Genomic DNA, 15,195 nt, shown 5'->3' with positions numbered 1-15,195 from the left:
ACCTGCAGGAAGCGTTTAGAGGCTGTAATTTCTGCAAAAGGAAGATCTACTAAATATTGATTTCATTTCTTTTTTGTCGTGCCCAAATTTATGCACCTTCCTAATTTTGTTTAAACAATTATTGTGCACTTTCTGTAAATCCAATAAATTTAATTTCACTTCTCAAATATCACTGTGTGTGTCTCCTATATGATACATTTAACTGACATTTTTCATCCTAACAACCAACGATTTATACAGGAAAATCATTTATACAGGAAAATTATGACGATTAATTGCCCAAACTTTTGCAACCCACTGTAGTGTCAGTCAAAACCCTGGAACAAGCATATGGCTAATCCAGTAAAGCCTGGGTCAGAGTACCTGATCTGCACATGCTTGTTCGGGGTCTATGGCTAAAGGTATTAGAGACACAGATCAGGGAGACTACCGGACAACTAGTATTTTTTTTAAAAAAGTCAGTAAATACTGTATGGCAGCCTCCATATACCTCTCATCTCGGGTTCCCTTTAAAGTGGTCTAACACCCAGCATTTCAACTTTGCTTTAAAAGATTGCTTACAGCTTATAAACTATTATGCCAGATTTTTTTTTTTAGCAGAAATTCACTGAATGACATTTTAGTGCTGCATTTAGCTAGAAATCCTCCTCAGTGCTTGCTTGTTTAGTTACGAATGTATCTATCTACAATGTAACAAACAAACACTGCTCTGAGAGAACAAAGAGGGCTTCCCCGGCAGGCTTTTCAAAGGTCTATTTGTATTCCAAATAAAGATACATTTTGTAACTAAAGATAAGAACGGATGCGGATTCCTAGTTAAATCCAACACTAAAATGTCATGTTTAACCCATTCAGTGAATTTCTGCTTAAAAAAAAATCTGGCATAATAGTTTGTAAGCTGTAAGCAATCTTTTAAAGCAAAGTTGTAATGCTGGGTGTTAAACCGCTAACAACAAAACTCGTGAGCAACCAGCACCACCTTGTGGTAAGCTGTAAAAATAACATGGAAGAATGTTTTGATGGAGATTGGCACAATGTATAACGATAATACTTCAGTTCGGTCTGACGGAGTGCCATGCCTTTTTGTTTCATGCATAGACATTAACTGGCCACCAGGGGGCGATCAAGTGCCTCTCCTTTGACCAGTGGCACCTGGTTTCGGGGGCTGCGGATGGATACGCCAATGCCTGGAGCATGATGGGAAAGTTCCAGAAGCGACTGATGACCTTCAGACATCCGAAGTAAGGAGACCATCATGTGCTAATAATATGTGAGACTGAGGAGGAGGGACTTGCCCGCTGATTCCTGATAGCTAAACGCCTATAGTGGTAAATCCTCCACTCCTTCAGAGCAGTTAGAGCACCACCATCAGGCCATCACAGGGTCTTATTATATACCTGCTTCATATAGGCAAAGTTGCACATGGTCACTGAGATTTGGTGCTCTGCAGAGAGTCACTGAGATTTGGTGCTCTGCAGAGGGTGACTGAGATTTGGTGCTCTGCAGAGAGTCACTGAGATTTGGTGCTCTGCAGAGAGTTACTGAGATTTGGTGCTCTGCAGAGAGTCACTGAGATTTGGTGCTCTGCAGAGGGTGACTGAGATTTGGTGCTCTGCAGAGAGTCACTGAGATTTGGTGCTCTGCAGAGGGTCACTGAGATTTGGTGCTCTGCAGAGAGTCACTGAGATTTGGTGCTCTGCAGAGAGTCACTGAGATTTGGTGCTCTGCAGAGAGTCACTGAGATTTGGAGCTCTGCAGAGAGTCACTGAGATTTGGTGCTCTGCAGAGAGTCACTGAGATTTGGTGCTCTGCAGAGAGTTACTGAGATTTGGTGCTCTGCAGAGAGTCACTGAGATTTGGTGCTCTGCAGAGAGTCACTGAGATTTGGTGCTCTGCAGAGAGTCACTGTGATTTGGTGCTCTGCAGAGAGTCACTGTGATTTGGTGCTCTGCAGAGAGTCACTGAGATTTGGTGCTCTGCAGAGAGTCACTGAGATTTGGTGCTCTGCAGAGAGTCACTGTGATTTGGTGCTCTGCAGAGAGTCACTGTGATTTGGTGCTCTGCAGAGAGTCACTGAGATTTGGTGCTCTGCAGAGAGTCACTGAGATTTGGTGCTCTGCAGAGAGTCACTGTGATTTGGTGCTCTGCAGAGAGTCCCTGAGATTTGGTGCTCTGCAGAGAGTCACTGAGATTTGGTGCTCTGCAGAGAGTCACTGAGATTTTTTGGGGGGGAGGGGGGGGATTCATTATAATACTATAATTATAATAATGACATAATCTTGTTTCTGCAGAGAGGTGATGTGCCTGGAGCTCCTCTTCCTCAGGGTAATTACGGGTTGTGCGGACGGTAAGATCCGCGTATTTAATCTGCTGAATGGCGACTGCCTGCGGGTCATGAGGGCCAATAGCCGTGGAGATCCGGTGGCCGCATTGTGCATCCAAGACAACAGGTATGACAGAGGCGTGTTCATACATCTGGCCTGCAGATGGCACTATGCTACTTGCATTTCTTATAGGATGATCTGCACTGCTGAGGGCTGTTGGTTCCTGTTTTATGCATGTTGGAGACGCACCGGAAAGTACTGCATTACGCAGAGAGCTGCTGAAGCTTGTACATTAACCCAGTTCCAGTTATTCTGCATCTATGACTACCAGGGCCGGATCTAGACTTTTTGCCGCCTGATGCAAACTTGGGAGATGCCGCCCCCTCTCCTCACCCTCCCCCAGTATAATAACCCCCCCCCCCCCCCCCCCCCCAGAATAGGTAGCTGGAGGGGGTAGCAGGCAGGTTGGGGGCAGAGGCCACAGTGATCATACCATGCGGTTGCGCTTAATAGCTGGAGGGGGAGCGCAGATCGGGGTACCCAGTTGAGGGAAGGGGGGTCTGATACTCCTCCCCGCCGCTGTGCCACTGCCCCTCTTCCTGCCCCCTCCCACCCACGGCCAGGCAGGTGCGCCCCCCGACTTTGCCGCCTGAGGAACCCGCCTTACCTGGCCTCATGGGCGGCCCGGCCCTGGTGACTACTGAAAACAACAGGCTGTATACAAAGATCAGGATCACCCCCCACACACAGGCCTGGGAGCACGAATCTGTGACGCATAATAGTGCAACATACCTGATCTGTAGGGCGCAGGCACACACTCCCCACTTTCCATTAGATTTAGGGACAGACCCTGAACTATAAGGCCGGTTTCACACTGAGAATTGGCAGTAGCGATGCGGCGACCGCACCGCCAAAAACAGATCTTCAGGGATTACCGCGTTGATACGCGGTAATCCCCGTCTGGCAGCCGGCCAAGCTCGAAGTGACACTCACTTCATGTGGCCGAATCTGTCACGTACGCAGAAGCGTATTGTTAACAATACGTGTTCGCGCATGCGTGATGCGTAAAACTTGCAGCGGGTTTTCACACGCGCGTCACCCTAGACTTCCGTCGTACCGCGTCCGTGTGTAAGTCCCCATAGACTTTGATTGGTCTGCAGTGGGGGGGGGGGGGGGGGGGGGCGTGAAAGAGTGTGAAAGTTCACTTGAACGGACAACATTCTCAGGCCTGGAACTACAAAACACTATCGCTAATCGCAATCGCTAGCGTTCTGTATGAGCGGTTTGTAAGTGATTTCATGAGCGTTTTAGGTAGCGATTTTAAAAAGTATAATCAATTTACCAGCGGTTGTGTAGCGATTAGCATTTTTAATTCTGATTGGTCCTTTTCATTAATTTTCATTTTGTTACATTGTGCAGTAATGTAAAAACGCTAGCAAAATCGCTCTATGTAGCTTTTGACGAGTGATTACGCCAGCGTTTATATACTTTACATTGCCTAAACGCTAATCGCTAACGCTCAAAAATGCTGCATGTCCTGCGTTTTGCGATTTGGTAATCGCAATCGCTCCAGTGGAATTTGGCCCATCCATTAACATTAGCTGAGCGTTTAGGGAAATCGCTAGCGGTTTGAATCGCTCCCTAAATGCTCAGAAAATCGCTCTAGGGGGTTCCAGCCCTTACAGCGGATACAGAACAAATCTCTGTGTATGACAGTATGTTCCAAGGTGGCCACACACTATACAATAAAAAGTTCAAATTTTTTGGCAGTTTGGTAAAAACGATCGGTTGTACAGAGAAATTGAAAGCTTTTTTTTTATTATTTGTTTTAATCTGTTTGAATTTCCCATTTTTCTTTGCAAAAAAAAAAAAAAATAAGATCGGGAGAGGTGGATTTTTCTGATCAATGTTTATGAAAATTAAATGGTGTGTTTGGTAGAGTGACGATTTCTCGATGTATAGAACCAAGCAATCTCTCAGCATTTTCACTCATTTTTTGTTTCCATTAGTGGGAGAAAAATGTAAAATATGTGTCTGGAACATCGATCAGAGTTTTGAAATATTAAGCTCAGTTCCAAAAAACGAATCGCAAACGCGTTACTTGCAGCATTTTTGGAATGATTCAGGAGCGATCACGGTACAGTGCTTACAAAGCGATGACCGAGATTGCTCTGAAATCTCGGAAGTGTCCAGTGATTTTTACCCCGCTAATCATAGTAAAATGACTTGAGCAAAACTCTAGCGATTAGCTCTCGTTTTGCGATTTTAGATGTGAACGGGGCCTTAAACCTGCCCTGAAGTGAAGGACAACTGAAGTGAGAGTGATATGGAGGCTGCCATAGTTATTAACTAAATAAATAAACTATACCAGTTGCCTGGCTGTCCTGCTGATCTATTTGGCTGCAGTAGTGTCTGAACCACACCAGAAACCAGCATGCAGCTAATCCAGTTACACTAAAGTCACCTGCTCGGCTGTATGCTTGTTCAGGGGCTGTGGCTAAATGTATTAGAGGCAGAGGATTAGCAGGACAGCCAGGCAACTGGTAATGTTTACAAGGAAATAAATATGGCAGCCTCTCACTGTAGCTGTCCTTTAATGTACACCTGTAACAAAAAAAGTGCCCTGATGGCTCCCCCAATAAGTGCCGATAAGCACCGAGCAGGCACGGCAATATTTACCTATTGCAATCCAGCGCAGTGACCGCTCTCTGATGGGCTTCTGCGGAAATACCCGAGCCCGATCGGGTCCACTCTACTGCGCCTGCGCTGGATTGCGATAGATATAGATTTACCTCTCTGCTGTTGGGGTGCTGCAGCTCTGCATCACCAGGACAGCGGAGGACAGGGAAGCCTCATTAGGACCCAGAGGCTTCCCCCTCCCGAGGTAAGTACCTCCCAGGGGCTGTTTTTTTTTTATGACAGGTTTACTTTAACCACTTCAGCCTACAGTGTTGTTCACCTTCTGCACCTCCCATTCATTTGCCAATAACTTTATCACTATTTATCACAATGAAATGATCTATATCTTGTTTTTTCCGCCACCAATTAGGCTTTGTTTGGGTGGTACATTTTGCTAAGAATTATTTTATTTTAAACCCATTTTAACAAGAAGATTAAAGAGACACTTAAGCCAGACATAAAAAATGAGTTTTACTCACCTGGGGCTTCTACCAGCTCCCTGCAGCAGTCCTGTGCCCTCGCAGCCACTCACTAATCCTCTGGTCCCCCGCTGCCAGCTAGTTTAGTTTTTGCCGACAGGCCCGTCAGGACTGGCCACGCGTAGCTTTCTCCGCATTCCCGACTGTAATTAGCGCTATTGCGGACCGCAACGCGTACAAAAATACGCGTTGCCACATTACAAACGCATAGATTTTTGTACGCGTTGTGGCCCGCAATAGCGCGAATTACAGTCGGGAATGCGGAAAAAGCTACGCGTGGCCAGTCCTGACGGGCCTGTCGGCAAAAACGAAACTAGCTGGCAGCGGGGGACCAGAGGATTAGTGAGTGGCTGCGAGGGCACAGGACTGCTGCAGGGGGCTGGTAGAGGCAGAACTAGCTGGCAGCGGGGGACCGGAGGATTAGTGAGTGGCTGCGAGGGCACAGGACTGCTGCAGGGGGCTGGTAGGAGCAGAACTAGCTGGCAGCGGGGGACCGGAGGATTAGTGAGTGGCTGCGAGGGCACAGGACTGCTGCAGGGGGCTGGTAGAAGCCCCAGGTAAGTAAAACTTTTTTTTTTTCTGGCTTAAGGTTCACTTTAAGGCCTCTTTCACAGCACGACGTTAAAGTCGCACGTTAGATAATATTTTAACACAGAATACCGCACATCAATACTAAAGTCTGTGCAACACTCACAGTGCACACGTTGCGTTGTGTGTAACGTGTAGCAATATTTAGAAAGTGCTGCATGCTGTGCGTTTAGCAATACATTTGCTGCGTTATGTGTGTTGCACATGCTCAGTAAGGTTTTAAAAAAAAAAAAAAAATTAACGCATGCGCCGTTTTTGTTCAATCACTGTGCGACGAAAACGGCGCACCAAACACAGGGCTAAATAACGTCCAAGTTATAGTCTTTCAATGCGTTGCATTAGGGGCATGTTATGCGACCTTAACGTCGCATCAAACGCAATGTCCCACTGTGAAAGAGGCCTTAGAAAGAAATGGAAAAAAAATAATTATTTCTCCGTTTTTGGCCGTTATAGTTTGAAAATAATACATGCTACTGTAATTAAAATCCACGTATTTTATTTGCCCATTTGTCCCGGTTATTTCACCATTTAAATTATGTCCCTATCACAATGTATGGCGCCGATATTTTATTTAGAAATAATAGTGCATTTTTTCAATTTGCGTCCATCACTATTTACAAGCTTATAATTTTAAAAAATATATTAATATACTCCTTTGACATGTATATTTAAAAAGTTCAGACCCTTAGGTAACTATTTATGTTGTTTGTTTGTTTTTATTGTAATTTAAAAAAAAAAATGTTATTAAAAAATGTATTTGGGTCATTTTTAGTGTGGGAGGTAAACGGCTAATTTTAAATGTAATATAATGTAATTATTTAATAAAAAATGTATGTGGGTGTAGTTTACTATCAAAAAAGTCAAAAAGGTCAAAAAAGTCCTGGAAGCGTACGATCACGCTTCCAGGAACTAGAAAGAAGGCGGGAAACTTTTTTTGGGGGCAGAAAGACCGCGGCCTCTGATAAGAGACCGTTGGTTTTTCTGCGGGGGACTTAGATTGGTGAATGGGAACTTTATTCCCATTCACTGATCGGGGGGCTAATGGCAGGCAGCGGGAGCACGCGCAGGAGTGCACTTCAGGCAGCAGGAGCTGCATAGTCTATCTAGACGGATATATCTGTCCAGATAGACTTAAAGGAGTTAAACACGCATGTCTGCGTGTAACTAACCTTTTTTGTAGCTGAATCGCCCTCTCCGTTCTCCCTGAGAAATGTATCTATTTTCTGTGGTAAGCTCCGGTCGGGGACCCGACCCCGAGGTCGGGCTCCTCAGCGACCCGGAACTACATTGGTAATGCAGGCGCAGTATAATGATTAACACTGTGCGGACGCTGGCGTAGAGAGCTTCCAAAGCGTGCATCCGTTTACGCGTACTGAGCCGCCGGAGGAGGGTTTGAGCTTGCTTCGTCACTCGCACGCCAAACCCTCCGCTTCAGCCACCGCCCTAAAACACGCCCACTCCCTTCAGCCGCCGCCTAGCCTGATGAAATAATCCAATAAGGTCTCAGCCTCCGCGTCTCATGCGCGGATGATCTGTGCTGGGAGCGCGCACGAGACGAGGCGGCGGCTGACGGGAGTGGGCTGAAAGGAGTGGGAGTGTTGATGGGCGGTGGCTGATGCGGAGGGTATGGCTTGCGAGTGACGAAGGCAAGCTCAACCCCTCCTCCGGCGCTCTACTACGTGTGTGCAGCCGTACAAGAATGTATGGAAGCACGCATTGCAAAACAACTTCCCCCTGCATTCCAAGTAAAGGATCAGGGAAGTATGGCCATTGTATGGTAATATTACTTCCGGGGCAGCAAATACAAACGGCCCGAATTGTGGAGCCGGTGAAGCCCTGGGGGAAAAAAAAGGGATGCGATCCTGCACAGATCAGGCTTGTGAGCAGCTGCAGGTAGGCCATTTTAACTGACATTATTTTGCCTGATAACTCCTTTAAGTGGTTAAGCAAGCAGCGTTTGTGTGTGTATGAGTGTGAAAGAAGTTTTATGGGTTCTTTTGCTTGACACAACTCTAAGAACCCCCATGTAGAGAAATGATATGAAGCTGTTTAGGAACATGTATCTCCCCCTGTTGCTAGGAGGGATGCATATAGCTGTCAGTTATTGGGAGTAGTGATGAGCAGAAATGATGCACATACGTAATTATGCATCGCAATACGCAATTATGCATCGTAATTGCAATGTGAAATTTCGAGGGAATAGCGTAAATAATTTTCGTAGGTAAATGTTACCATTTGTAATTACGCATGGATTTCCGCGTCATTTACGCGCAATTTCATGCCGACTTTGGCGGTGAACAGCAAAGTCCCCATACATGCCATTGCTACCACAATTGCTACATATGTTAAGTAGAATAGTGTGTACAAGTTACAAAAAGAATTGTTCAAAAAGATTTTGAGAAAATCAATTTTAAAAATACAAAAATAGTTTTAAAAACCATTTTTCTTTGCATTTTTTAAATTTATTTTCTCAAAAACTACACAATCTTTTTAAAAAATTATTTTTTAGTACCCACTCTTCTTCTGAACATATATAGCAATGTCGACAAAAAATTATGCATACATTACGATTGATTATGCAAAGTTAATTGAATTATGAACTTACAATTACGTATAGGCGTAATTGTGAAAATGTATGCGTAAATTTGCGTAATCGTAATGAGCAGATTACGCTCATCACTGATTGGGAGGGCAGAAGCCAGTCCTCTTGATGAATATAGATGTGTCTCCTTGTTTTGATTGTTGTATTAATGCCGAGATTCTGTCTGCAGAATGGTGATTAATGTCCTGAGCAGCATCATGATCTTCCAGTTTGAGGATGTCTCCTGGGATTACTCGCAGACCTCAGAGCGCGTGGACGTCCTGAAGGAGAGGGAGAGGTTTCACTCCTCCCCCATCAAGGTCCGCCCCTACAGCTACGTACGGGCGCAGCGCATGAAACGCGTGGGCTCCAGCAACAGGAAGATCTACCAGACGGGAGAAGGGGAGGGACTGGAGGCCGGGAGTCAGCTGACCCATCACGCACGCAGTCTGTCCACCAGGAGCACCAAGCGGGCCCACGGTACTGTATAATACAGTGACACTACAGTCAGCATTACTGCAATGCTCCACTTATAACTACAGAAAACAGAACATAACTGCTAACAGTACACAGGAATAAGTGGGGGGACCTCTAGTGGCCAAATAAAATTACACCTACGTACACCAAATTGAATACACTATACTAATGAATAGTAATCAATTTACCCCCCCCCCCCCCCCCCATGAATAAAAAAAATAAAATTAAAAAAGTGACATTTTAAAAAAAATACATAAATAGGAGCTCAACTTTTTTTTTAATAGGTTTGTCATCAGGGCTTATTACTGTTTATTTTTTCACAAATAAGAGCTTGTAATTGGTGACAGATGCAAAACTGAAAAAAATACACCTTTATTTCCAAATAAAATATTGTCACCATACATTATACTTGGGACATATTTTAAACCTTTAAACTTTTGTAATAACCAGGACTAATGGGCAAATAAAATGTGGGGGGTTTTATCCACAGTATCACGTTTTATTTCAAAACTATAATGGCTGAGAAGTCATTATTTTTTTTCCCATTTTTTTCTTATTATTCCCGCTAAAACGCTTATAGTATAAAATAATTCTTAGCAAATAAGTACCATCCAAAGAAAACCTAATTGGTGGTGGAAAAAAAAACAAGCTATAGATCATTGCAGTGTGATAAGTAGTGATAAAGTTAATGGCGAATGAATGGGAGGAGCACTGAAAGGTGAAAATTGCTCTGGACCATAAGGGGAAAAACTCCTCAGCGGTCAACTGGTTAAAGGATGATCAGAATTCTCCCTCTCATTAGGGGCTGGCAGTTACAGCAGCCATTGGTGGGTTTGTCCACAAGACGTGAACCTGTTTGTCTCTCTGCAGATCTGCATGTGGAGTCTCTAAAGCCGTCGACGTGGCCAGAGCTAGTAAAATACCGCCGGAGCTACGCCTACATCGACTTACAGCCCGAGTTCATTAGAAAGCCGCCATCAGCCTGCAGACCGCACACAGCAGCGCACAGCAGCGCAGAGGCCTATAGCAGAGCCAGTACTGCCCCCGATGTGAAGGCCAATGAGGATTCAGGTATACAGAGATTCAATGATTGTTCTTATACAGAGGGCAGAGACCTGTGGGATAGTTCTCGCCCCAGTGTATACAGCTGATATAAGACTGTCTTGCAGAGTGCAAGATGTCTCCTCCTCCAATTCATATTTCTGTTGTGTGGTATAATTCCCTCCCCCACTCATTGTGTGGGTGTTGCAGGTAGGACAGGGAAGGTGATATAACCTCCTCTCTCTTCCCAAGGGGTCTGCATACACATACAATCACTGACACGAGTCGATACTGTATGTCGTCGATGTGGTGATCAGGAAGTTTTGTACAGAGTACATAGGAATTCTCTGCATAGCTTTTCAGAGAAAGATCCCAGCATCTAATGAGAATAATTACATTTCATAACTGGCTGTTTGGTGTTAGCGTGGCCACACTGACAGCTCTATGGATCATTTCTGGTGACTGTAGAGACATTGGCCTCAATTCACTAAGCAATAGCGCATTCGGTAATGCAGAAATCAGCCGATTTTACCGATCCCCTTGCCCAATGCCAATTCATTAAACTTATTACCGCACTGAAAATTACCAACTTGTGAGGTAAATTACTGACTTGTGCCGTAAATACCTCCAGAAATTGAAATGCACAACGATTAAAGCATTGGGTAACAAGTAAAACTGTCCGGTATTTATCTCCAGCTATGACCAGCCGGTAACTCACAATCTCCATGCAGTAACGTATTGTCAGATGTAGCAGACAGCCAATAGGGAGAGCCACATAGCCCTGCTTCTCACCCTATTTGATCCGATACTCCAGTGGGTGGTACTTCAGAACAGCAGATCAGGAGAAAGAGACATTTAAAAAAGCTTTTCTGTATCCCTATAGCTGTGCATATCTGTATACTGATACACAGAAGAGCTCTCTATAGTTAGCATAGATGCACTGGACAGAAAATAGAATGGCTCATACACAGATTTGTAAGAGAAGACTGATAGCTTGCTGCCTGACCTGCTCCACAGCCGGTGAGACTACCAAGCAGGGCTTCGTGAATTGAAGCATGTTTTTTCGGTATATTACCGAAGTTCTACCGCATGCAGGAAATCTTAGTGAATTTGTAAAAAAAAAAAAAAAGTGTAAATTACCGAATGCAGTATTTTATCTAAATTATTTTACCAAACTGCCCTTAGTGAGTTGAGGCCATTGTGTTTAGGCCCCTTAATATTACTTTTCTTATTTGATTCCAGATGGAGAGTCAGGCTACGGATCCCCTGGACGAAAATCAGCCATTTCGATAAGCGAGAGCGCGACATTGCGTCGTATGAAGGGGCGGGGCCCTCACACTCCAATGAGTCCCGACCACATCCTCCTCAAAGTCAGCACCTTACAGAATCTCCAACGAGTGGATGAGATCGGGCTAAATCTGGAGTACAACTCCAGGATTCGGGATGTCTGGCGACCTCCTTTGTCCAGAAGCCAAGAGGAGAAGGCGGGTCAAGCTTCCCGTTCAAAAGAAGCGGAAAAGGTTGACGTTTCGGCCATTCTCGAGTATCTCAAGTCTTCCACCGCTCCTGCTGAGATGAAGAACATCATTACGGCATTTGAGATGAGAAAATTGAGTCTTAAATTGAAGGAGTCTCTCCATGGGCCAGAGATTCAGTCCACCATACCAGCTCCAGCAGTTGTGCGACCTCAGACCAGCTGTGGTTACAGGAAGAAGGAGCGAAGGCCAGCCTTGCCCAGAAGGTCCACTTCAGCAGTGGAGATCGGCGTGAAGAGAATTGGCTTATATACCAGCCCTGAATCTGTGCAGCCTATAAGGATGGTCATGGGCCAGAATCACCAGAAGGTCATCTCTAAACGGGCAGCAACAGCGCCGGTGGCCTCGGTAGATCCGTACCGAGAGAAGAGCGGATTCCAGTTACTCACCGTGAAGCAGCTGAAGGAGTTCCAGCAGGAGAAGATGTTCCAGCACAGAGAAGCTGAGGCCCTCACACAAGCCACCAAAACCAAAGAGAGCAGGAAGGCCTGGCTGAGGAAAATCAAGGGCGAGAACATCGATAGCTTCACCAAGGAGGGGAAAATTGCTGCGCCTGAATTTGGGCCAAACGTCTATCTATAATCACAGTACTGAAATCCACAGGACTCGTTTCCTGCTCATGGAGGAAGTTGTTCGAAGAGTGGAGAACTGAGGAGTGATCTACCTGCTTATGGAGGACGTTTTTCTAAGACTGATGAACTATGGAGATCATGAGTGGTCCACTGGCTCAGAGTTGGAACATTACTGATAATTGCGATTGTATTTGATGGGTTCTGGAGACATCTTGATTGATCAATGTTCAATCGAAATTAGAAGTATGAATATAGATGCTAAAGTCACTGTGAATTTCACCTCTTTGAACTACAAATTATTAAGATCAGTGAAAACGATATGCCCTTTCCCCAATGTTGACAAACCCTCCCCATCCCCTCACGGTGGCCCTATGATAGACAAAACAATACAATACCATTTGTAAAGTGCTTCTCTCTCATTGGACTCAAAGTGCATGGATATGTCTCAGATCAGTAAAGGGCTGCAGGCTGGACTGTGTTACAGAAGAAACAGTCAGGTGTTTGTAAAACCCAGACTAAACAAATGGCTTTTCAGTTTGGACTTAAATGTTTCCAGGAATGGAGCTGTCCTGAGTGGGTGTGGCAAGGAGTTCCAAAGTGTAGGGGCAGCATGACAAAAGGCTCTGTCCTCAAAGGTTTTGAGGTGTACTCTGGGAGTGACCAAGGTATTACATCCTTCTGATCCAAGATTGTGGGAGGTATGATGCAGTTGCAACAAGTCCTTCTGATACCCAGGGCCCAGATTGTGCAAGGATTTGAATGTCAATAAGCTAATACTCCATTTTATCGGTAGCCAGTGGAGTTTGTGAAGGATTAGTGTTATGTGGCAATGGTGGGGTGGGTTAGTTAACAGCCTTTCGGCGGCATTCTTTACTAGCTGCAGGCGGGGCAGGTCTTTGTTTGGAAGGCCTGTATAGAGAACATTGCAGCAATCCAGCCTTGATGTGATGAAGGCATTATGGTTAGAAGATCCGTTGGAGGTAGGAGGTGTTTAATCCCTGCCTGATATGATATGAAGGCCCCATCTAAGAGGTGTCATACACCAATGCGGTCACCATAACAGTGAGAACCATGAATCCCCCATCACGAGTGAGGCCACAATAGTGTTGGACAAACTTGCTGCTGTGCAGTTTCCTGGGTGAGCGGCTTGCCTTTCAGTTCACCAGCCACCAACAAACCTGCCGTCTGGTGTACCCGTAAATCCCAATGTGAACGGGCATCCGTCTGTTTGTCCGCACTGGCCATCACCTCTTGTCACCTTTCCCCTGGCTGCTAAGCATGGACAGGGGGAGCTGTAGACGAGTTTGGACTGCTTGTGGCGGAGGGGGTTTAACTCGAATCCCACAAAGCATCCTACGCCACATCTAATCGCGTTCCACGTCACTCCCATGCTTCCTTCTACCAAGCTGGAGAGGGAAGCATGGGAGTGACGTGGGACACGCATAGAGTGCATTGGCGCCTGGGTAAGTTAACCCCCCCTTGGCCGTTGGCAGCCCAAATTTATTTACATTTTGATTAGGTGTGGCTATCACTCGTAATGAGCATCGCTAGCTGCAAATGGGAAGCAACACATAGAAGAAGGGAGTTTATGCCAAGGGGGCTGTGCATGGAAGTGAGGGGCTGGGGTACACATGGAAAGGGGGCTGCACATGGAATGGGAATGGGACTGCTACACATGGGAGTGGAGCCAGATGACCTAGGGATGGAAAAAACATACGCCTGCCCTCACTGGAGCTGCTCTGGCGCCTCTTAGTGGATCAAATAAAAAGTACACATTAATTTACAATGAAATAAATAAAATATTAAACCTGCATAATAAATAAACAGCTGATTTCACATACGGCAGCCCAGTGCTGTCCGCGGATAATATTGCACACCGGGACCCTCGCCTGTGGTGTTCAGGCCGCTGGGCAATTGCTTTGGATACCGCCTCCACTCGCGGCGGTGGGACAAGGTCCTCCAGCACCCAAGGCAGAGACACCAAAGTGCGCCCCTCCATCCCTCCCACCCCAGCCGTCACACACTGATTGCTATTAGACTAAGAGGCACCCCAGGGTCCCCAACACCTTCATCTCTAGTTATCTGGCTTGCAGGCACTGCCATGTATCCCCTTTTCTTATTTCTCTCTACTTCAAACAATAATAGCTGAGTGAGCTGTGCGCCCCTCGGGCCCTCCTACACTGCGCCCTGAGGCTGGAGCCTCTCTCGCCTCTGCCTCCGCCCCCTCTTACACTGTGTCCTGAGGCTGGAGCCTCTCTTGCCTCTGCCTCGCCCTGCATCCCCTCCTACACTGCGCTCTGAGGCTGGAGTCTCTCTCACCTCTGCCTCGCCCTGCACCCCCCTCCTACACTGTAACCTGAGGCTAGAGCCTTTCTCGCCTCTGCCTGGCCCTGCGCCCCCTCCCACACTGCGCCCTGAGGCTGGAGCCTCTCTCGCCTCTTCCTTGGCCCAACCCTTGCCCTTTCTACTCATGCACCTTTGTTAAGCCTATTGGGTTGGTGGCGTGCATGGTGTTTTCCCCGGGGTCTCACCACCCTCAGGCAGCACTGAGCTGCCATCCGTTGAAGAGATCAGCTGTCAGTTTATTATATTAAGTTAATACGTTCATTCTTCATTTATTTGAATTGTTGTAAATGTATGTGTACTTTCTATCAGATCCACTGAGAGGCGCCAGAGCACCTGCTCCAGGGAAGCAGATTACAGGGAAGCAGATTACATGCTGTGCTGAGGAACAGAGCGGAGCAGCCGACGAATAGGGATGGTCGGGAAAGCCCTTTTCCGATTTCACCAAAATTACGATTTCCACCAACGCCAATCACTGGTTTTTCTCAATTCCGATTTCCGATATTTGAGGAGTATTTCCTTAGTTATTTTTTTGCATAAAAAATGCAAATAAAAAATAAACAATAAAAATTAAAA

The 15,195-nt window shown here is 45.9% G+C and overlaps 1 protein-coding gene across 1 annotated transcript in view; it reads left to right on the top strand.

Moving 5' to 3' along the window:
• The window catches only part of LOC137541159 (F-box and WD repeat domain containing protein 10B-like), a 59,681-nt gene extending 47,227 nt beyond the window's left edge, over positions 1–12,454 (top strand). Inside the window, exons 9-13 of the mRNA XM_068262318.1 lie at positions 1,099–1,241; positions 2,292–2,450; positions 8,842–9,131; positions 9,999–10,199; positions 11,412–12,454. Coding sequence (XP_068118419.1) covers positions 1,099–1,241; positions 2,292–2,450; positions 8,842–9,131; positions 9,999–10,199; positions 11,412–12,286 — 1,668 coding nt within the window. The 3' untranslated portion in view covers positions 12,287–12,454. The remainder of the gene's footprint in view (positions 1–1,098; positions 1,242–2,291; positions 2,451–8,841; positions 9,132–9,998; positions 10,200–11,411) is intronic.
• Positions 12,455–15,195: the final 2,741 nt, after the last annotated feature.

This window comes from Hyperolius riggenbachi, chromosome 12 (assembly GCF_040937935.1).
Source record: "Hyperolius riggenbachi isolate aHypRig1 chromosome 12, aHypRig1.pri, whole genome shotgun sequence".
In the NCBI taxonomy this organism is placed as follows: domain Eukaryota; kingdom Metazoa; phylum Chordata; class Amphibia; order Anura; family Hyperoliidae; genus Hyperolius; species Hyperolius riggenbachi.
Note: the sequence above shows the minus strand (reverse complement) of the source record. Positions and strands in the feature narration are given on the sequence as shown.